The sequence below is a fragment of the Lycium barbarum genome, chromosome 9 (genome assembly GCF_019175385.1).
Source record: "Lycium barbarum isolate Lr01 chromosome 9, ASM1917538v2, whole genome shotgun sequence".
Lineage (NCBI taxonomy): Eukaryota > Viridiplantae > Streptophyta > Magnoliopsida > Solanales > Solanaceae > Lycium > Lycium barbarum.
This window is the reverse complement of record NC_083345.1, coordinates 7,268,317-7,291,681: the sequence shown is the minus strand read 5'-3', so window position 1 is coordinate 7,291,681 and position 23,365 is coordinate 7,268,317. Positions and strand designations below refer to the sequence as shown.

At 33.7% G+C, this 23,365-nt stretch overlaps 1 protein-coding gene across 3 annotated transcripts; it reads right to left on the bottom strand.

Moving 5' to 3' along the window:
- Positions 1-18,665: 18,665 nt before the first annotated feature.
- LOC132609368 (ethylene receptor 2-like) lies at positions 18,666-22,573 on the bottom strand. Of its 3 annotated transcripts, XM_060323325.1 has the most exons (4): positions 22,381-22,573; positions 22,190-22,288; positions 19,648-21,371; positions 18,666-19,362 (listed from the first exon to the last, which is right to left on the bottom strand). In XM_060323325.1, exons 3-4 carry the CDS (start codon positions 21,355-21,357, stop codon positions 18,817-18,819), a joined length of 2,256 nt encoding a protein of 751 aa, XP_060179308.1. In that variant the 5' UTR covers positions 21,358-21,371; positions 22,190-22,288; positions 22,381-22,573; the 3' UTR covers positions 18,666-18,816. The 3 variants fall into 3 exon arrangements, with proteins under 3 accessions (XP_060179308.1, XP_060179307.1, XP_060179309.1); XM_060323324.1 differs by lacking the exon at positions 22,190-22,288; XM_060323326.1 differs by lacking the exons at positions 22,190-22,288; positions 22,381-22,573 and having other exon boundaries at positions 19,648-22,096.
- Positions 22,574-23,365: the final 792 nt, after the last annotated feature.

Genomic DNA, 23,365 nt, shown 5'->3' with positions numbered 1-23,365 from the left:
ATTTACCATCATTAGGAGATTTCTAATTACAACGCAATATTAATTAAGAACAAAAGAAAGCATAACTCAAATGGCTGGTTGTGGACGCGACGGCGATGGCGGTACTGATTAGGGGCGGTGGCGACGGTGACGGCGGTACTGATTAGGGACGGCGACGACGGTGACTCCCTGCAATGATGGTGACGTCGACGGCGTTTAGGGTTAGAGAGAGAGAGGGGGAGTGAAAACGTGAGAGGGAAAGAGAGAGAAATGGAGAGAGAAAAGGGTTTATTTAGGTCTCATTAATTTAATTTATTTGCCCAATTATACCGACCTCATGAGGTCGGTATATTTAATTATTTTATTTTTATATCAACTTGGATCACTTGTTGATAGTCATGATAATATAAGCTCATGGACTGCTAAAGGTTTTGACCTTTTAATGATGAATTATTCATTCTATTCAAATCTGCTAGAACTTTTTGCTTATGTGTCAAGATTTTCTATCTTTAGCTCTTTTATAATACACTAGCTTCTACAAACGTGTCTCGCACGTTAATGTCATGCCAATTATTAGCAAGTGATGTGGATCAAAAGACCCTTTATAAAATATCAGAATTATAAATAGATAGTAATCTAAAGTGAATTTGCATGTTAATCAATAACTCAATTATTGAAAGTTTTGGTCCTTAAAATCATTATGCATCAGACCGTTTCAATCCTACAGGCATTTTACAACTTGAATATTGTCATAAAATTCGAGAAATTAAAAAAAAAAAAACTAACAAACATATTATTGTTTGAAAATATCCAAGAATAAAGAGAAGGAAAAATGTGTTAGTTAATCATGAATGCAATAAATATTAAACCAAACTAAAGTTAAAATTCACCTATATCACATAAAATTGTTTTGAGAGTTACATTGATCAACCGTCCCTTTAGCAGATTAATATTACTGTATTACCAATAATTTTGATCTGTATCTCAAGTTCAAGATGGATTTTTCAAAATTTTGATACAAATAATATAATATTTATTTTCATTATATACAAAAGAAGAAAAACAACAACTTAGCTAACCAAAAATCATGAAGGAAATTAAATTATCTACGAAGAGAATCTTGGGCGGGATGTCAATTGTCAATAACTAAATATTATAATGTACTCCTATCATTAATGACTGCAACGACGCAATGTTTTTATTAGTCGGAGTATCTAATTCAACTTGTTGTGTTATTTTCTTAAATAAAGTAAAATATTGTTAAAAGTATAACTAAAGCAAGAATAGATGCTAGCATTGTTTATTATCCATTGAGACATGTCCATGGAATAATTTTTTTAGAGAATTTGCTCGACATCCAAAGCAACGTAACAAAGAGGGTGCTTAGGTACATCAGTACATGTGTTCTCATTACCTACAAGCTATAACCATAACCTTTTGATGACCTAGGCGTGATATTTCCAATGTTAGTTGCAAATAAATGGTTCTAGAGTTATATAACAACTCATTCCCTCATAACATTGGTAAAAGGTTGCTTAATGAATTCTTGTCCGTGTTGTGCTGAAACTGCAAGTCTATAGTTGTAAGTCTCTGGTCACAATTTTAGTTTATTTTAAATTCTTAAATATTATAATTCTATTTTTAAAGGACATAAAAGTCGTTTAATATTTGAAGGGTATTTTGATTAACCAACATTTATATTCATACTTTTAAAATAACTAGTCTCTACGAACGTGTGCTTGCAGGTTATTTTCGGTCATTATCACAAAAAAAAGGCCAATATTATTTGTAACTACATTACAACTTTCGTTAATATATAAAATCAATCCACTACTGATTCCTATTTAATTTGTGCATCTTTTATTTAGATTTCAAGATGATAACAACGTTATCGCTGTTCTTAATAGTGTAGATATTTCATGTAGTCACAGTTCTATTAGCTTTATGTTTTACCCAAAAAAGAACTTTATGTCTTCTGAGGTTAATGTGAAAGCTGATTTAGTAGTTTCTTGATATCTAGAAGTGAAAAAATCTTAAAATCATGTATGTTTTGCACGTTATTATACAAATTACTAAGTAAATTTACCAAGAATATAAAATAAAATTAAAGTATAGGTGTTGGAGGGTAGTTCATTCTTCACCATATGGTGATTAGTGAGGGTCCATTTTGTAATTATCCCTCCCCTAACACAAATAACTAAACAAAAGTAAACAGTAATTTATGGCTAGTTATTTGACAAATATTATAAACTTTGATCTATTTTATTGAATCAAAAGAATTCGTACAATCCTATGTGATTAAACAAAATAACATATAGCGCTCTAAATCGGATGTTTATTAGTTATTTTCTTCGTTATAGTGTCATCAAAAACATGGTTATCCAAAGTTTAAATATAAAGAACTTCCAATTTATTTTATACTTTGTAATTATTAGGCGCCAAAGTATGTTAACTATTAATTTAGTGAAAGATCTAAATTTCCGTTGCTTTAGGAATATCCTGCATAGCATAGGCATGTTATCTGTTGTTTGTTTAGTGTAGATATTTAGGATTATAGTTTCACAGTTATCGTGAAATAACAATTCTTTACTGAAAATTAAAGTCCATGATATTTAGTAAAATCTAATATGATAGTTTTTCAGTTGGGTTCGAAGTCCTAAATAGTATGGAAAAAAAGTTAATATTACAATTTTACCCAATTTGATATTATTTTCTAGAATTTTTTTTTTACTTAAAAGGGTAAAATTCGTTCAATATTTAAAGGATATTTTGGTCAACTAACATTTATATTCATGCCTTTAAAATAGTATAGATATAGATTTTTTTTTTTTATTGCGTCTTTGCTAAGTTTGATTTTAGGGCATGTACATAGTAAGTGAGTATATTTACAGAACATGACGATATTTTTCAGTTTACAAAATATATCAATAGATTTGTTACAAAATCTATACGAATCAGGTAAATTAAAAAGAAGTAAATAAAACACATTAAGAGCCCATTTGGATTGACTTATAAGTTGCCTATAAGCTGTTTTCAGTTTTTTTTAGTGTTTGACTGGCCAGCTTAAAGTCATTTTGTGCTTAAAATAAATCCAAAAAATTAATTGGACCCGTTTGGCTTAGCTTATCTAAAGCAGCTTATAAGCTGAAAACAGCTTATAAACTGCTTTTTTTAAGCCCATCCAAACAGGCTCTAAATAAATTGTTTTCCTTATATTATCCACTTTTCTCTCTCCATTCAAAATTAAGAGATATTGTTTCCTGATTTTCTCCAACTTTTGCTCTTTTATTTCATCTACTTTTCTCTCCCCATTCAAAATTAAGAGATATTGTTCCCTAATTTTCTCCAACTTTTACTCAAAAAGTTCATTCTAATCGGTAATTTTTATGTACAAAGTTCATACACCAGAAAACATATATGTATAATTTTTTATGCAATATGTATAATTGTATAAATTCGTTATAATTTTTATATACGAAACATGTATAAAAATCGTATGTGTATTTTGATTATGATAAAGTACAATTAGATTGTATAAAATATAGTCAAAGTATGTATAAATTTTGAGAAAATATGTATAATAAATTTGTAATTGATACAAATCAGATTCCATATAAAGTTCATACACCAGAAAATAAATATGTATAAATTTTTATATGCAATATGAATGACCGTATAAATTCGTTATAATTTTTATGTATAAAATATGTGTAAAAGTTGTATGTATATTTTGATTATGATAAAGTATATATAAATTGTATAAAATCTGATCAAAGTATGTATAGATTATGAGAAAGTATATATGTATAATAAGTTTTCTGATTCCATAAACATTTCATACACTAATTCATATCGAATTTATTCACATTCCATACACATTGTACCGCATATGTCTAAATGATATATAGCAAATTTCATACACATTTCATACATATATTAGTTTTCAACATTTAAAAAAATTACAGTTTATATAATATATAAAGATTTCAAACACACAATGATCACACATATCTCAAAACGATACAAACCAATTTTTATGTACAATTAATACACAGGTCAGTAATAAAAAATACTTTGTAATAGTGGTTTGAAAATTTATTCTAGGAGAGAAGATGAATTTTAGGTCTGGAAATGGTGTCTATCACAGAAGGAGAGGGAGAGGGAGAGAGACAGAAATCTTTTAAAAAAGTAGAAGAAGTTGATTAGTAACTATTCTAAAATTAAGTCCACATTTAAAATCAGATTTTTTTCCTTAAAAAAAAAAAAACCTAAAATCGTGGGATACCATTAAATCAAAAGCTAGTATACTTTGTAATTTTGTTGCTATATTTTGTAAATAAGAAAAAGTAACCTTATGTTTTGTAATATAGAGTCTTAAGTAGTATTATTAGGTCATTTTCCCTTGATTTTATTTGTTGAATAAGCATTGACAAACAAAATCACATTTATTAGATAAAGAAGCAAAGGATTACTGAAGACAAATATTACATGTAAAACAAGAAAGAAAGGGCCCAAATTTTAGGCACCCACAAGAAAGGTCCACTTAAGCTAATGGACCACATTATGAAACTAATAGGCCCATCAAGTGATCATTTAAGAACAAAATATGTTAAAATAGGAATTAGGGGTTTCTTCAATTTGTTATTTTTCAAATTAAAGGAAAAAAAAAGGACTTGATGGACTGTTGTACTTGTCTCAATGAAATAGAAATCAGGAGTACAAGAAACTTCAAAAATAGGTTTGGTTTTACCTAATTTTTCTTCTAAAAAATGTATTTGTGTATAATCATTAGTTGTTCACATGCTTAGTCACTTGGTCTGCTAATGTGAACTTGCGTAACAATTTTTATTTTAAGAAATAGAAGTTTATTATCGATCCAATGGTTGAAAAAAGAAGTATGTCCTCACTTTACATGCATTAACTTGCTGTGTGAAAGTAAAACTAATGTTATTAAGGCTATTTTTCTTTGAAGTATGAAATTGATTTTTGGTTTTTAAATAAGAGATTATTGAATAATTAATTTTGTATTAATCATGATTCCTTTAAAAAAAAAAAAAAAAACTTAACCATATAGCGTAAATAGATTGAAAACTGCCAATAGAATAATGAAGATGCCCATTAGCAAAAAAGCCTGAAAATATAGGGCTTTGAAGACGTGTAAAGGTCCATAGATCAAAGTTAATTTGGCTCTAATCTTTTCGTTTTTTTTTTTTTTGCGCCGATTGTCCTTCAAAGGCGATGGTCTTTAATTTTTGTCCCTCAAATTGCTAGTCTTTAATTTTTGTCCTTCACCTAAAAAAGTAGCCGAAAATATCCCTAGATTCTGGGTTAGAAGCCCAACTCAGTTAAAAAAAAAATCACAAGGCAAGGTTTGTCGAAAGTTCTGCCTTATAAGGCAGAACTTAGTTATGCCTTAAGGCAAAAGTATAAGGCATAACTTTCTGTAGTTCTAAGTTATGTCTTATAAGACATGCCCTTTGCCTAAATTATGCCTCAAGACATAACTTTTATTAAACCTTTGCCTTGCGATTTTTTTTTTTTTACTGAGCTGGAGTTTGAACCCAGAACCTCGAGATATTTTCGACCAGTTTTTTAGGCGAAGGACAAAATTAAAAAATTTCAATATGATGGCCAAAAATTAAAGACCACCCCAAAATTGGCGCAATCATGTGAATTTCTTTTGGGAAATTGACATATAGATACAAGTTCTAGATAAGATTGACATTTTTTTAACCCAAAAGTATTTAGCAAAAATTAGGCCTAAAAGAATTGGTACCACTTAGCCGAATTTGCAGTTTGCCTGAGCAAAAATAGGGGAGCATGTCTTTCTTTTTCCTTATTTCAAGTTATTGTATCCTTAAAACTAGGGATACAATTTTTTCCCTTTATTTTGTTACGTGATATCCCTAAAATTAGGGATTCAGGAACCTAACAAATAGAAAATTTCAGTAAAGAAATCTCTTCAATGTTTCTCTCTCTTATTTCTTTCATCTCTCCATTATTGTGTATATCTCATCCTTTTTTTCACTCTGTTTTCTTCCATCTTCTTAAATTTCTCCGATCAAAATAAAAAATCTATCATGATATATTATAAAGTACCATGTATAGATTCTGAGAATTCGATCCAGAAGAAGAGTACCATGTATACATTCTGATATGTATATTATGAAGTACCATGTATACATACTGGTGTATACTATGAAGTATCATGTATACATTGTGACATATATTGAGAAGTAACATGTATACATTCTGATATATAAGGTGAAGTACCATGTATACATTCTGGGTATTGTGAAGTACCATGTATACATTCTGATATGTATATTGTGAAGTACCATGTATACATACCGATGTATACTATGAAGTATCATGTATACATTCTGACATATGAAGTATTATGTATACATTTGTTTAATGCACATGACATTCACCTTATGTGTCAATTTTATGTTCCAACCAACCGTCAACTCATTAATGTTTCATTGGACCAATTCCAATTTTTCCCTTCCATTCATTGTATTGTATTTAATTTAATTTAATACTTTGGGTGAATTGAAGACTTTTAATCCTCTTGCCATTTAAAAGAACCTTTAATATGAAGTTATGATTCAGTAACGCAAACAAAAAGTAAGCAATCAATTACTGAATTGATATGAATATAGCGAAAATTTTGGGATATATTTTGATGGATTTACGGTTTTGATTGAGAAATTTAAGGAGAGGTAAGGAAAGAGAATGAGAAAATGGAGAGAGATTAGTCAATGTGAAACTTCATATTCGGGCAAGTTTATTGGTCAAGTAATACAAAAATAATAGCCCAAAACGTGAATTTTGGCTATTTAGTGCCAAGATTTTAAAGGGTTGCTATTTAATGCCAATAGTGTCTCTGTGTTGTTACACCGTGCCAAATTCCCATTTCTTTTTGGGTTAAGTTCACAAATGGCCTCCATAAGGAATGGTCTAGATTTTTTGGCCCGCTTAATTATTATTATTATTTTTTTTTTTTAAAATAGCCTTTGCTTCAGAAAGTTTGCTAGGCAAAACTTTTGTAGCCCATCGGGCATAAGTTGTGGATATAAATTAGTTTAATGAACCTGCTCAATTGACCATAAGTCATGCCTTATAGGAAAAATTTAGAACTTATGCCTCATGGGCAACAAAGACAAAGTTTTTGTTGCATGTAAGGCATAAGTTCAGGATATTTCAAGACAATGATGGGCAATTTGCAGGATTGCCCTTCGCTGGGGGTGGTCTTTAATTTTTGTCCCTCAAATTGGTGGTCTTTAACTTTTGCCCTTCACTAAACATCCCTTTGCAAATTCTGCCTTGCGTTTTTTTTTACTGAGCTAGAGTTCGAACCCACAACCTCGGGGTATTAGGCGAAGGGTAAAACTTAAAGATCACCAATTTGAAGGGCAAAAATTAAAGACCACCCCAAATGAAGGGCAATCCGCGCAAAAAAAGGGACAATGAACCTGCTCAATTGACCACAGGTTCTGCTTTATAAGCAAAAGCTAAAACTTATCCCTGATGGGCAATATAAGTTCTTCCCAATGAATTTTTTCAGGTTAAGGTTATTTTTAAGATTTTATTAAGTGGGGACAAAAATTCAAGAGCGGACACTTTTGGAGACACCACGCGTCATTTCCTGAATCTTTTTCTTACTATTCTATTTGTATATGTATGGATAATTTCACTTTTGGTCCTTCGGTTATCTGTTAATTCAATTTTAGTCCTTTAATATTTGGCTAAGAACATTTATTCTTTAATTAAAATGTGTGTTACTTATCCCTTTATATACATTATATTTAGACTAGTTATAAAAATATATTACTCTCAAATAGGTTTCTTAAAATATATTACTCTCAAATAGGTTTAAAAGGGGCCTCTCTCTCTCTCTCTCTCTCTCTCTCTCTCTCGGGTTATCTCTTCTCCCTCTTATATTTTTTTAATGAATCTAAATTGTATATACAGATAATGTTAAAAACAAATATATAATCAAATCATATTATCTGTTGTAATAAGTAATTTGCTTTAATTTCAAAATTATAATGAAGGATAATCTGTAAATATCTTTTGGATGATTCGATAATGTGAAAAATCCTTTATGCTATCGATTTAGAAAAGCTAAACTCACTTTTTATTAGGAATATCTTGTTTAGGTGTCTAATTTAAAACTAGTACTCCACTTTCTTTTGGGAGGAAAAGGGGAATCTGGATTTCTGGACTGTTATACCAATTTTAGCAAATGGAATATTTGTAAACAAATAAAAAAAATTGTCTTTATTTTAATTAGGACCTAGTGTCTAGGTCTAGATCTTGATGCAACAAGTCAACCACAATTATACATTGGAAAAAAAAAATACAGGCAAAGTTCAAGTATTACTCCATTAAGTAACAACTATTGTTATAGTAATTAGTTCATAGAGCATAGCGAATGGATCCAACTTTCCAACTTTGTCTGCTTCAATTACATGGTTGCTGTCTGATGAGACTTATTTAAGATGTTAGTACATCAATTTGACCTTATTATATTGCTGAATAATTAAATCAGTAAATTAAAAAGAAGTGGCAGCCTTTTTAACCTTTTGACATGGGTGATTCAATTATGCGTGGAGAAAAAGCAAAGGCAGTTGATATATAAGTAATTTACTAACAAGTGGAGAACGTAAAATGGGCTCAAGACTCAAAGAGTATGAATCTCTCTCACCTTCAAGCGGAATTATCTTACATATAATAAAATTAGTGAATTTATCGCATTTTGCGCGGTCATATAAACACTAATTATATATTAAATATAATATAGATAGAAAGGTATATATATATATATATATATATATATATATATATATATATATATATATATATAAAGGGCAGCCCGATACGCTAAGTTCAGTTATGCGCGAGGCCCAGCGAAGGGCCGGACCACAATAACATAAATCAAAAATAAAAAGTACTTCCAATAATATGTTGGAAAATTTCATACTTCAAGCAATTTAACATGTTAGAAGATATCCATAAAAGCGTACAAATGGTAAGACTTTAAATGGACTACATTTGTAATATGAATTTACAATATGTAATGCTCAGGAAGGGTGATAGTCTTGACTAATGTGATTATACCTAATTGCAATAGAGTCTTATAATGCATCTATTTGTAGGACTACATTATGGAATTTCAGATAATGCCATGAACATGACTAATAATTATTCAGGAGTTATAATAATCAGAACTTGTGGGAGTAGTGAAAATAAAGACAATTAAATTTTTACATTAAATAAGATGAATGGAGAAGTAGTAATTGATATTTTTTCTTGTACAATAAAAAATAGAGAAGTATGAGAAATCGTAAAAAAAAAGGAAGATACAAGAATATCAGTTATCTTCTTGATTTCTTCTTTATCTTAATATATATTTAATATATGTGTATCTAAGTCAAAGTTTTTAAATTATTTCCGAGAGTTTCTCCTTACATAAAAAAGAATGTAAAATAGAAAAATACAACAAAAAATTTACACCCACTTGGCAGTTTCTATATAAATATCCAGACATACAATTCATCCCATAGAAAAAAAAGGTTTGGTTAGTAGTTAGCAGACTTCTAACAAAGTCATAAGTTACTATTTTCAACCAAAAGAAATTACATACTTTACCACAATCATAAATTCATACAAAAATCAAACTAAAGAGAAATCATAGAGAGAAAATACGAAAAAATAAATAAAGAAGAAATTAATACAACATACACATCATTCTTATGACCTTAATCATAAAAAATAGAAGAGAAAAATACAGAAACAATGCACAACTCAAAATTAAATTTTTAATTTGAAATTAGATTTTCACACACACATATATAGTGGCAGAGCTAAGATTTTTAGTGAGAAAATTCACAATAAGTAAACACACGAAAAAGTTAAGAGAATTCATACATATAATTGTATGTGTTTAGTTGAACCCATTGACTATATGCTAAATTTGTCGCTGAATCTTGTTTAGCAAAAAGTGAAGGTTATTCTGGATGAAAATGATTGGTTCAGCTTCAACCTCCTATAATATACAATGCATTATGCTCCTGTAATGAGAAGTTTTTGCAAGGAAAGTTAAATTGTGGGTGATGAATGTTACCTAAATAAGTCCATCACTTTGATGGTGACACAATATAGAGATCACCTACCTTGGTTAGCACCTAGGGGGTGTGTTCAGGTAAGTTAAATTGTGGGCGATGAATGTTACCTAAATAAATCCATCACTCTTGATGTTGACATGGAGATCACCAACCTATGTTAAGCACCTAGGGTGTGTTCGGTACGGATTTTTCAAATTTCTCATGCTCGTTTGGTAAAAAAATTTAGAAATTATTTTCTTTAAAAAAATAAATTTCTTAAAAATGATAAAAATAACTTTTCTAATAAAAATAGGGAAAATAAGTCCACAATTGTCATTCCACCAGCCACCCCACTACCGCCCAGCCATCACAACCCTCCAAACCCCAACCACTATCACCAACCCACCCCTCACCGCCCCCATCCACCACACTACCCATCCACCCCCACAACCACCCAACTCACCTTCCCCCACCCTTTTTTTTTTTTTTTTTTTTGATTTTCTACACCACCCCCTCCTAAAAGTTTTAAAAAAAGTTTTTTTTTTTATATTTTACCCCCGACCCACACCGACCCCTCCAAAAAATTAATCTTTTTTTTTAAAAAAAGTTTTGAAAATATCTTTTTTTCTTGGTTTTCTTCTACACCCCGCCCCAACCTTTACCCCCTCACAAATTTTCTACTTCATATATTTTATTTTATTTTTATAAAAAAAAAGAAGTTTGCGTGGTTAAATTTGGTTTGAGGTGGGTGTTGGGGGTGGGGGGAAAGTGGAGTGGGTGGTTGTGAGATGAATTTGATTGACAAGGACATATATGCAACAAATTCATTGAAAAGGAAGAAAATTAAACTAAACTATGGAAAATACATGAGAGAATAACAAAAATGATTCCTTATGTTTGGATAGATTCAAAGTATCCTTTAAATTTATTTTTGAGGAATTTTGATCTTTTCATTTTGTCAAAAATTAGTATGTCTATTCTATGTCTAATATTTAACAAACCGTCAGTTAATTCAACAGGAACTGTGAAAAAAAAAAAGGATTTAGAGGAAACTCACATTTGGAGGTATAGGCTTTGATCTTTTACCATTTTTGGTCTATTTTGTAGAGTTTCGTGGAGCTTTTTGAGGTGCAACTTCTGTTATTTTTAATCTATATTTTATGTCTGGTGCAATTACGCATATGATAAGGCTTTTGTGATGTATTCTGGTTAAGCAAATTTCTTCGCAATTCCCCTCAAATATAACAAACATCTTTTTAAATTGTTTAACGAGAAGCAGAAGTGCTCACTTTTGAAAAAGTAAATAGATCAAAATTGCTCAGAAATATATTTAAAAAACTACTTTTTTTTATAATCACTAAATAATACTCAGTGGAGGGGTATTTTATTAATAATAAATAATAGCCAAAAATAATAAAAGAAAGCAAGAGGTTCGGCCGACCAAAACAATAAAATAAAACAAAACCAAATAAAAAACCAACAAACTCAAAACCCTCACAACATGTTTAGGAAAGTTCTTGACCATGGTTTCATCGCCTTCACCGGAACAAAACTGTCGCAAGTCCACCTTTGGTCAAGCAATTGGTTTTCCGATATGGCGTCACTTCATCTTCGCACCACAAAGTTCTCACCGATGTAGTGATTCCATAGCCAAGGAGTTCAAACTCAGAAGAAACCAGATCTCTTCCTTTCAGGTAAATGTCGCTCCGCAAATTCTCGATTTTCCTTAGTTTGAGTGAGGGGCTGAAAGATCTGTCAGTTATCTCTTGTTTTATCCTCCAATCCAAAAAGTCTTGGGCTGTTGTGTTCATGAAATCCGCCGATCTAATATGAATGTTGGTGGTTGAGCTGAAATCTGCTATTAATCTCCATTTGTGACTTGAATAAGCTAGATTGATTGCTATTTATGAGGGTGGGTTGTATTTAACGGAAACAACTGAGGATAAACAAGTGATTCCATAACCAAGGAGTTCAAACTTAGAACAAGCCAGATCTCTTCCTTTCAGGTAAATTTTGCTCCCAAATTCTCGATTTTCCTTAATGTGAGTGAGGGGCTAAAAGATATGTCAGTTATCTCTTGTTTTGTCCTCAGATTTAAAAAGTCTTGGGTTGTTGTGTTCATGAAATCGGCTGATCTAATATGAATGTTGGTGGTTGAGCTGAAATCTGCTATTAATCTTTGTTTGTAACCTAAATCAGCTAGATTGATTGCTATTTATGATGGGTTGTATTTAACGGAAACAACCAAGGATAAACAAGTGATTCCATAACTAAGGAGTTCAAACTTAGAAAAGGCCAGATCTACCTTTTAGGTAAATTTTGCTCCCAAATTCTCGATTTTCCTTAGTGTGAGTGAGGGGCTGAAAGATATGTCAGTTATCTCTTGTTTTGTCCTTCGATTTAAAAAGCCTTGGGTTGTTGTGTTCATGAAATCGGCCGATCTACTGTGATTGTTGGTTGTTGAGCTGAAATCTGCTATTAATCTTCATTTGTTACCTGAATTAGCTAGATTGATTGCTATTTATGATGGGTTGTATTTAACGGAAACAACTGAGGATAAACTGTCGATTTAACTCTCTAATAAACTGGTATATGTTTGTCCAATAGCTATCACATCGACTCCTCAGATTGAACCCAAAATGTTTAATCTTCAGATTACAAAGTAACAGCCATGCAAAGCACAATACTCTAGTAAATTAAAGTGTTAAATACCTCATTGTCATGTCTTGACAACTAATCTGCTCTAGTATTGATTGTACTTTATTCTCTACTTCTCATTTATTGACCAAACTTCAACAGAATAAACTAAAGCTAATACTACCATCAGAATTTTTACCAATATTTGAGTCACATGGTCATATATGTACATGAATACTTCCAGTATTCTTAGCATTTTCGATTATGAGATTAGGGATTAGATATTTGTCTACATATAGTATCCTCTTCCCTGCACTAGGCAATTCAGAAAAAGAATTAAATGTTGATGTGCCTACAAAATCAAAAGATAGGTTAGGTAAAAAAAATCTGCCAGTGAGTTTTCTTCCCTATATACATGTTATATTATCATATTAAATTCTGCCTTCATCTTCCTGGTTCTTTCCACCTCTATGATAATACACCATGGTATCTCCGACAATCCATCAAACATTCTTCATCATTAAGGAGCCAGTTTCCAAAATTAAAGGATGAAGATCATGTTCTACACAATATGTAAACCCTCCATTATTGCTCTTGCCTCAACCACAACATTAGAATTCTGCCCCAATTCCTTGCATTCTGCATAAATCAGATCTTCATACCAATTCCTCACACAAAAACCATAAGAACTAGGACCAGGATTGCCTTTGGATGCTCCATCAACATTGCATTTATACCATCTCTCAAAAGGCAAATTCCTGTAGACAGCCCTGGTGACCAAAATAGGTTTATAACCTTCTAGAAATGCAACCAGTTCAGGCCATAGAAAAGGAATGTTTTTAAGTTGCTAAATAGTACAGATTTCTATTGACCTCATGAATAACTCTATTAAAGCTCACATTTCCTTTATGTTTAATAGTGTTTCTTCTCTTCTACAACTCCCAAGTGATCATAGCATGGACAACATGTAGAATAGGCATAAATTTTTCAGCACACTCAATCTTCCACCAAGTTCTGATAACTTTGTGAATCTGCATGAGATTTATTTGTATTCCCACTACCGGTTTAAATGCATTCCAATTCATCTTAAGCAAATTTACTTGTTAAGAATAAGTGTTACATATTCTCCTGTTGTGGAACAATACAACAACAGAATCATGACACAATAGGTACTCTCTTCCTCATTAATCAAAGTTGCAGATGCTTCTCCCTATTTCTTGCCTCCATCCGATCACCCAGGTTTGATTTTTGTTACCGATCCTCTTAGTGAAAATGGAGAAAACTATTTTGCTTGGAGAAGAAATTTTCTTAACGCACTGCACTTTAAAAACAAGGTTGGATTTGTTAATGGAGCCGTCGAGAGACCAAAAGAAAACTCTCAGGATTTACAGCCATGGATACAGTGCAATGCCATTGTGCTTTCATGACTTACGAATGCAATTGCCAAAGAACTGCAGGGTAGTACCGCACATGTTGAAACTACCAGAGAAATTTGGGTAGATCTGGAAGAACAATTTACCAAAGGAATTGCACCAAGAGTTTATGAACTGATGCGTGCCATTGCTCTCTTGCAACAAGAGAGAGCGTCTATTTCATCCTATTATGGTAAAATTAAGTCCGTTTTGGGTGAGATGCAAAGTCTCGTTCCAACTCCGTCTTGCACACGTGGTTGCGTTTGCAGTTGCGTTTGCAGTGCAGCAAAGAAAATGCAATCCATAAGGGAGGAGGAAAAGGTTTTTGATTTTCTAATGGGACTTGATGATACATATTCAACTGTGCGTTCTCAAATATTAAGTGTCGACCCGTTGCCAAACTTAGGAAGAGCCTATGTTATCGCGGCTTAAGAAGAGAAGTAGAGATTCGTTGTTGCGAATCGCATACCCACTATTGAAGCAACTGCCTTGCTGACCAAAGAGGGTGAATCACGACAAAGGAAAATTGAATATGGGACTCGGTATCAATTTCCACCTTGCATACACTGTGGGAAAACAAATCACAACAAAGATTTTTGCTACACAGTGATCGGTTATCCTTCAGACTGGCGTAAACCTGGCAAGAAAAAGAGCAAGCATACCATTAATGACAAGATGCAGTTCTGTGGGAACCAGAAGAATCAGAAAGAATCAAATGCAGTCACGGGTATGGCCCTTGCCGTAACTACTGAAGGGGTTATGTCACCAATTCCAGGTTTGACACATGCTCAACACTAATAACTTTTGGCATTATTGGGAAACCATGGAGCACCGACAGGTAACTCATCTGCGAGTATGGCAACCTGTAATTTTTCAGGTAAGACAAAAGAGGAGTGGATAGTTGATTCGGGCGCTACGAATCATATAACGCATGATATAAACTCTCTGTCAAATAAGATAGTTGATGCAGATTTACCACCAGCGCAAATCCCAAACGGTGATATGGTGAAAGTTCATGCCTTGGGCCAAGTGGCTCTTGGAAAAATATTAATTCTTGAACATGTTCTTGGAGTTCCTGATTTTCGCTTTAATTTATTGTCAATTAGCAAATTGACAAATGATTTACAATGTGCAGTAACCTTTGGCCCAAATTCTTTTGTGATCCAGGACTTACCTTCAAGGACGCCGATTAGAGTGGGTAGAAAGCGGAATGGTCTTTATTACTTGGAGCCGATGGAAGGGGGGCAAGCATTGATGGTCCAGAAGTCTGTTAGTGCAAGTTTATGGCATCGGCGCTTGGGGCATTTACCAATGAATCGTATTTCTCTAGTTCCTACTTTATCTATTAGTTTTTATGGCAATAAAAGTATGTTTTGTGATGCTTGTTGTAAGGCAAAACAAACACGTTTATCTTTCCCTACTAGTATGATTAAGGCAGAGCATGCTTTTGATTTAATACATTGTGATATTTAGGGACCATACAAGACCCAATCTCTTTCTGGATCTCATTACTTCCTCACAATAGTTGATGATTTTAGTCGAGCAACATGGGTTTTTCTCATGAAGAATAAATCAGAAACTAAAGCCTATTTGCTACAATTTTTTAATTGGATAAACACGCAGTTCAACTTGCGAGTTAAAATCCTACGAACAGACAATGGGCTAGAATTTAAGCATGAGGATTTATTATCACATTATTTTGATTATGGCATGGGGCTTCAAAGCAGTTGTACAAACACTCCACAACAAAATGGAGTAGTCGAAAGAAAGCATAGACATCTATTGGAAGTGGCTCGTGCATTGTGATTTCAATTGCAGCTACCTATCAAGTTTTGGGAAGAATGCGTCCTTACTGCGACATATTTAATCAATCGAATGCCTCTTTCTAATCTACAAAATATAACCCCATATGAGAGGCTACTTGGAAAAGTAACCGCATATGACCATTTGAGAAATTTTGGATGTCTTTGTTATGGACATCTGAATAGAAAGCCTCCAGATAAATTTGCTCCACGTGCAAAACCTGGCATATTTGTTGGATATCCCAGTGGTCAGAAGGGATATAGAATTTATGATCTTGAGGATAAAAGGATTTATGTTTCACGTAGTGTACGATTTTTTGAAGATATTTATCCTTTTGAAGGTTCTCAGGAAGCAAATATTATGCCACGTATTGACTTGGATCAACCGATTGCATACGATAAGCCATCTAGACAAGAACCCAATTGCCTAGAGCATTGTGACACAAATGGGAATTCAACTGCCATTGAGAATGCAGAAGCCATATCCAGTTCTCCATTACCAGTAGCTTCACCAAGCCTTCATGCTTCTTCTTCTGAAAATTCTTCTGCTATCGTTCCAACTAATACATCTGATAACATTGATTCTACTAGCCTTGCATCTGGTAAACACTCGTCTCGCGAAAGCTGTCAGGATATGATTATGTTTTGCCCCCTTCTCTTGCTCAGTTGAATGATCATTCGCTCTGGTCTACCCCATCGGCCAACTCAACGGTACATCCTCTATCTCACTCTATTCATATTCTAAAATGTCATCCAGACACATTGCTTTTCTAGCAGCCATCTCGTCTGTCGATGAGCCGAGATCTTTTACTCAAGCAGTTAAGAACAAACATTGGAGAGAAGCCATGGCAAAGGAAATTTCTGTGTTAGAAGCCAACGATACTTTGACTTTACAAATTTTACCTCCAGGTAAACGAGCTATAGATTCAAAATGGGTCTATAAAGTCAAATATAATCCTGATGGAAGTATCGAGCGCTACAAGGCGCGCTTGGTAGCAAAAGGATACACTCAGATTGAAGGGGTTGATTTTCATAAAACATTTGCACCTGTTGCAAAACCCTGTCACTGTTCATTGTTTGTTAGCGGTTGTTGCGATTCAAAATTGGGAACTTCACCAGTTAGACGTCAACAATGCTTTTCTCCATGGAGACTTGCACGAAGAAGTCTACATGAAGATTCCTCAAGGTTTTTCCAAACAGGGGGAGCAAAGAGTCTTTCGATTACAAAAATCGTTGTATGGCCTTCGTCAAGCATCTCGAAATCGGTATCATAAATTCAGCACTTCCTTGCTTTCCCTTGGTTTCCAGCAATCAAATGCGGACTATTCCTTGTTTACATTGTCCTATCCTGGATGTGCTTTTGTCGCCGTTCTTATATATGTGGATGATCTTATCATCACGGGAAATAATTCTAATTGCATATCCAAGCTGAAAGATCATTTAAATGCAAAATTTCATATCAAGGATCTTGGAAAGCTCAAATATTTTCTTGACATTGAAGTGGCAAGGTCACCAGCAGGCATCGTATTAAGCCAACGTAAATATGTGCTTGATATTTTAGCAGAGAGTGGACTCACAGGTTGCAAGCCTGCTAGTTTCCCCATGGAGCAACAACACAAGCTTTCTCTTGATTCTGGAGAAATTTGTCATGATCCAGGGCAATATCATCGTCTTGTTGGACGCTTACTTTACCTCACCATCACTCGTCCAGATATTAGCTATGTCGTTCATGTACTTAGCCAGTTCATGCATGCACCAAGACAACCTCATCTGGACGCTGCTTATAGAATCTTACGCTATCTCAAAGGAAATCCGGGTCAAGGGATTCTACTTCCTTCGGATAATTCAATGTCTATAAAAGCTTACTGTGATGCGGATTGGGCAGGGTGTCCAATGACACGTTGATCAACTACAAGATACATTGTGTTTCTTGGTAAATCACCCATCTCTTAGAGATCTAAGAAACAAACAGTGGTCTCTCGTTCCTCTGCTGAAGCAGAATATAGAGCCATGGCTGCTACTACTAGTGAGATTGTTTGGTTACTTCAGCTTCTACAAGATCTTCAAGTAAGGCACGCAACACCAGTTTCTCTCTTTTGTGATAACCAAGCAGCTATCCATATTGCCGCTAATCCTGTTTTTCATGAACGTACCAAGCACATCGACATAGATTGTCACTTCATTCGACAATACATACAGTCGAAGACAATCGTGACTCGTCATATATCTTCACAGGACCAATTGGCTGATATACTCACAAAGGCTCTTGGTCGTGACCAGTTTCATAAGCTGCTGGCCAAGTTGGGCATTTCCACAATTCATGTTCCAACTTGAGGGGGAGTATTGGAGGATCTTATATTGGAAGATCTTATGGGATCACTTACACAAATCATAGGGATATATTTCCTTACTTATATGAATCAGATTATTTGTAATTAATTGTAAATATATGTTTCCTTAGTTATAGAGATACAACTTGTATATATATTAGAGAGGTATTATCAATAAAATCAGTTCACTCAGGTAATCTCATTTTACAAGTGGCAAGTTATTTCAATTGCCCGTAATAGTAGTTAAGTTCAGGGAATAAATGAGCGGTAAATACTCTATTGCTGCAAAATATTTGTCGGTAAAAGCAGTTTTTGTAGTAGTCAAGTTTATAAGAAACTGAAATAAGCTGCAGCAAAATGTTGTAGAACCTAAACATTTATATGAAAAGAAAAGAACACAAAAGTTTCTATATCATTTAAACCGTCAAGATGTACATGTATGTAACATTAGTATGCCGAAACTTCTACCGTTTTCTATTTATATATCTAGCGTTGTACCTTAAAACATTAACTGCCTTACTAAGGTCTATCGCAAATGTTACCATCATGGCACTGCTCTGCTTGCCCGAAGCAGAACCTTCTGAATCTCATCGGCGAGTCCTGGTAAGAGCACTGGTTTACGGATGATGCCATTCATTCCGATCTGCAGGCATTTTTGACTGACATCTTCATCAGTAGTTGCAGCTAAACCGATGATCAAAGGCAAGCTCCTGCTTCGATGCTTTCGAAGTCTCATGGTAACTTCAAAGCCATCCACATCGGGCAGATTAAGATCCAAAAGTATAATCTGGAACAATGATGCAGAAGGAACAACAACATGGAGGCATTCATATCCAGATGAAACTACAGAGACAATGCATCCTAATTTCTTGAGCATTTTCCTCGTTACGGCTCTGTTTACGTCATCATAGTCAGCTAATAGAACTTTGACTCCATGGAGATGAGAATGTGGATAAGCGGGATCTGATGATTCCCCGTATTCAGACATGCCTATGGGAATTGATGGCTGCCTTTGAAACCCGACAGTAACAGCCATGCTTTGATCAAAACCTTCTTGATTTGGGATTACATAGATGTTTCCTTGCATCAACTGTTTGTTATTTTTCACATACCAGAAGGAAGTTAGTTTAAGACTCAAATGGGAAAGATATGGATATAAAATTTAAAACATAAAAGCAAAAGGGAAGAAACAAGAAAATAAAAGGGCTTTTTCAATTGTGGCCGGTCAGCCGAAATTAATTACCAGCGCTAGTCAAAATAAACAAAAAATATATATATTTTGAGCGGTCCAAAATATAACTATTCCAAAACAAAAAATCTGGCTACTTTCAATAATATAATCGGTAATTAAATGTTGGAACACAAATAGACTTACATGAACCAGCTTCCTGCAAACGGCAAAGCTCAAACTCTCCTCAACCTCCTCACTGCAGTACGACTGAGTACAAAGGTTGATCTCTGACCGAGATCGACTAACGCCTGAGCAAATTTCGAACTTGATAAAGACATTGTCGCTAGATGAATTCGATCTCCTTGTTTTCCAACTTACTTCATTTTCACTTGCTTGTAGAACTCTAAAGGTAAGATTCCCTCTATTGTTGTCCTTCAAAAGATTTCCGATTATATGAAGCAAAACTTGAAATACTCTTCTTTCATCACCCATAACATGATTAGGCAAAGATTTGTCAACCTCAATGGTAATATTATAACCCTTATACGTACACAAACACTTTGCCAGACAAGCCGTTTCTCTTATCAAGGAATGTAGCTGAAAATGCATCATTTCCAATGGGAACCTCACATTTTCCATTGTTGAAGTAGCGATCATATCGTCCATCAGAGTGGACACAACATTACAGGTTTTAATCATACCATTCACAAGAAGATGTTGATCATTACTTAACTTCTCTTCCTGTACAACAGAGAGTAGACTTGAGATTGAGTGCATCGGTCTTCTCAACCTATGACTCATAACCCCCTGAAAAGCGTTCCTTGCTTGAATTGCCTTAAGAGCATCCTCTTTCACTTGTTGCAGAGCTTGATTCTGTTCCATCAATCTGTCTCTCGTCTGCTGAGATTCTTCGAGGACTGCGGCATGGGACAGAGCCACAGCTACTTGATCGGCTGCAGTCCTAACTATCTCAATTTCCGAGTTACTCCAAAACCTACCCTTTCCACTCGGTTGAACCAAAACGAGGATAGCATAATATTGCGGGACAAGCTCAGGCGTTCCACCTTCGAAATTCGAGACCTTTAACATTGGCATCCTAATAGCAGCCACAGTTTCCGGCTCACAACTTTCTTCTCCACTACTCGCAGCAGCAAGCGCAGATCCCTCGTCGAGTATCTTTACATCATCACTCCCATTGATCTCATTTACATCTGGATCACTAGTTGGGATACTGGAAATATTCCTCTCTTTAAGGTCGTGAGTCAATTTCATCTCAGTTCTGTTCTCATTAGGCATCCATATGACACAATTCAGCAAATCCAATATCTTTTGTAGCTCAACAAGAGTTGTGTAGAGTATTGTATGACGATCAAGTGACTTCCGGATCTCTTGTGTAAGCATCCGAACATGCATTCCAGCTTCCTTTTTCCTCTTTATTTTTCCAACTTCTCGATCAAGCTCTCGAGTTTTTTTTTGTAGCATAAATTCCCTTACCTTGACTTTAAGCAGCAAAGGGAGTAGAGAGACAAGGGATATAGCGGTGAGCATCGAGATCAATGCAGTGAGGATTTTGGAAGCGAGAACGGCAAGCACAAGGTGAAATGTGTATTGGCCAAAAGTAGTCAAGAAACTGAGGAAATGAGTTAATCCACAGAATATAATGAATGCTCCGAATTCAAAGAGCACCCATTTGAAGGGAAAGTTAGTACAACTGACGAAGTAAATGATCTCAAGTGGGATGGAAAAATAGGCTATTGCGATAAAGAAATCACTGGCTTTTTGGAATAACATAATTGTCTCGATGCTCCAAAATTTATTATCATCATCACAATTACATTCAAGACTACCATCACCAACCGATAAAGAAGCAACGAACGATAAAATCAATAACCATGATGCTACTCTCTTCAACATTGCATCCAATAGACCTGACAAATCAAATCATATATGCAGAAGACAACTTGTTATGATTCAATTCCTATTCAATAAAAAAAAAAAAAAAAAGAACTTTAATATCAATACAAAATTCACATATGTGTACAAATACATGCACCAACATCCATTTGCAATTAAATATAAGTAAGTTAATATCCAAAAGCAAGAGCCTAAAAGGTGCCAGATTACCAAATAGCCCCACAACTTTAAAAGACATCTATTTATTTCACACTGTATTTAAAAAATTTGACTTTCACAAGACTATAATATAACCACTCATAAATAGCACTAAGTACGAGGGGACTGAGAAGCCACTGTCCACTGTCCACCTCAACCTTAGTACTTAACTAGAAGACAAAGTGAAACCAGAACAACTTTGAAATGAAAGTAACCCATTAACAAGAAACTTTAAATAACTAAATAAAAGAACTGAAAGTCGTGTACAGATATAAATTCAAGAAAAGAAAATAAAAAGACCGTGAGCAAAATTTACCAGAAAAGAAGGAAAAAAATACACATCTTTCTTTATCTGAGAAACGTAAACGAAAAAAAAAGCCAATCCAACATCAGATCTTTATCTTTCACCAACATGCAGACCCAAATAAACAATTTTTGGGTCTTCTGGATCATCTTTTTATCCAAAACTCCATCAAGAGCAATACTTTTTTTGCAGCATTGATATCATCAAAACAGAAAAAAAAAAAAAAAAAACTCCAAATAGCTACTAAAAACAACCAAAACACGACGCACCTATAGAAAAAAAAAAAGCACAACAAAAATTCAATGATCCAGTTATAACAAAACAGGATACCACATTACAACCCCTTTTTTCAATCAACTAATAAAATTTTCTTCAGCGAAAACTGAGTTTCCATTTCATCATGACCATTGACCACCTTCCTTGTACCAGCTAAAACATTTAAAAAGAGAGAAAAAAATTACCTCAAGAAAGAAGAAGAGAAAAAAAAAAGACTAAAAGACTAAATTTTTTGGTTTCCATACCTTTTTTTTCCTCTTCTATGCTCCAATGCAAATTTCAAGAATGGAAATTCTCCTTATGAAGAAGAAGAAGAAGAAGAAGAATAGATAGCTGAACTAAGTTGAAGAAGTGTTTTTATAGAGAGAGAGAGGGACTTTTGAGAGCTATAAACAAAGAGATATACACTTAACTCCACCGTTGTTTCCTAAGAGGAGAGAAAATGTGAGCTAAAAAAGAGAGAGAGAGAGAGACAAGGAAAATCTAAGCTTGGGGACCCACAAACCTTACATGAAGAGAACTTAGACACACTTTTACTCCTAAACGTCATCTTCATTCTTCAGCTTGTCTATAAAGCATAATTATACCTTTTAACCCAATATTTTAAGAAAATTATCGTTAAGTTCTATTTTATACTCTTTTTATGTTTCATTTATTTTATGGGAAAGGGTCAAAAATGTCCGTATTGTTTTTTTAATGTTTCTTTTCTTTTTAAATCCCTTTAACTAATTAAAAAGTGGAAAGTAATTTTTTTCTTCTTAATCTCGTTTTATCAATTAAAATAAAATTATCCCATGCATTTTTTTTTGTTTCTCACCCGGTGTTCGGTACTCGCATTGGAGCCCAATAATATCCGGATTAGCGCCTCGTAGGGCCCCATTCGAACCTAAGACCTCTTGGTAAGGAAGGAGCAACCCCATCCGCCGCACCACATCCTTTGGTTACCCCATGTACTTTTTTAACTGATAATATAGGTTATATATATATAAGCTCATAGTAACCCCACCATTTAATTTTCATTAGATAGCGATTAAAATCGTCTTCATAATAAAATAGGAAATATTTTATTTCTTAATCTTTCTTCAAATTGAAGTATGATAAACATTTGTTGATATAATCTTTGATTTTAAAGTTAAGATACAACAATCATAATGCCATAAAACAAGAAAATTTATTACATGCTTCAAGTAAATAAAACACTTTTAAGTTACTGTCAATGGAGTTATTGTT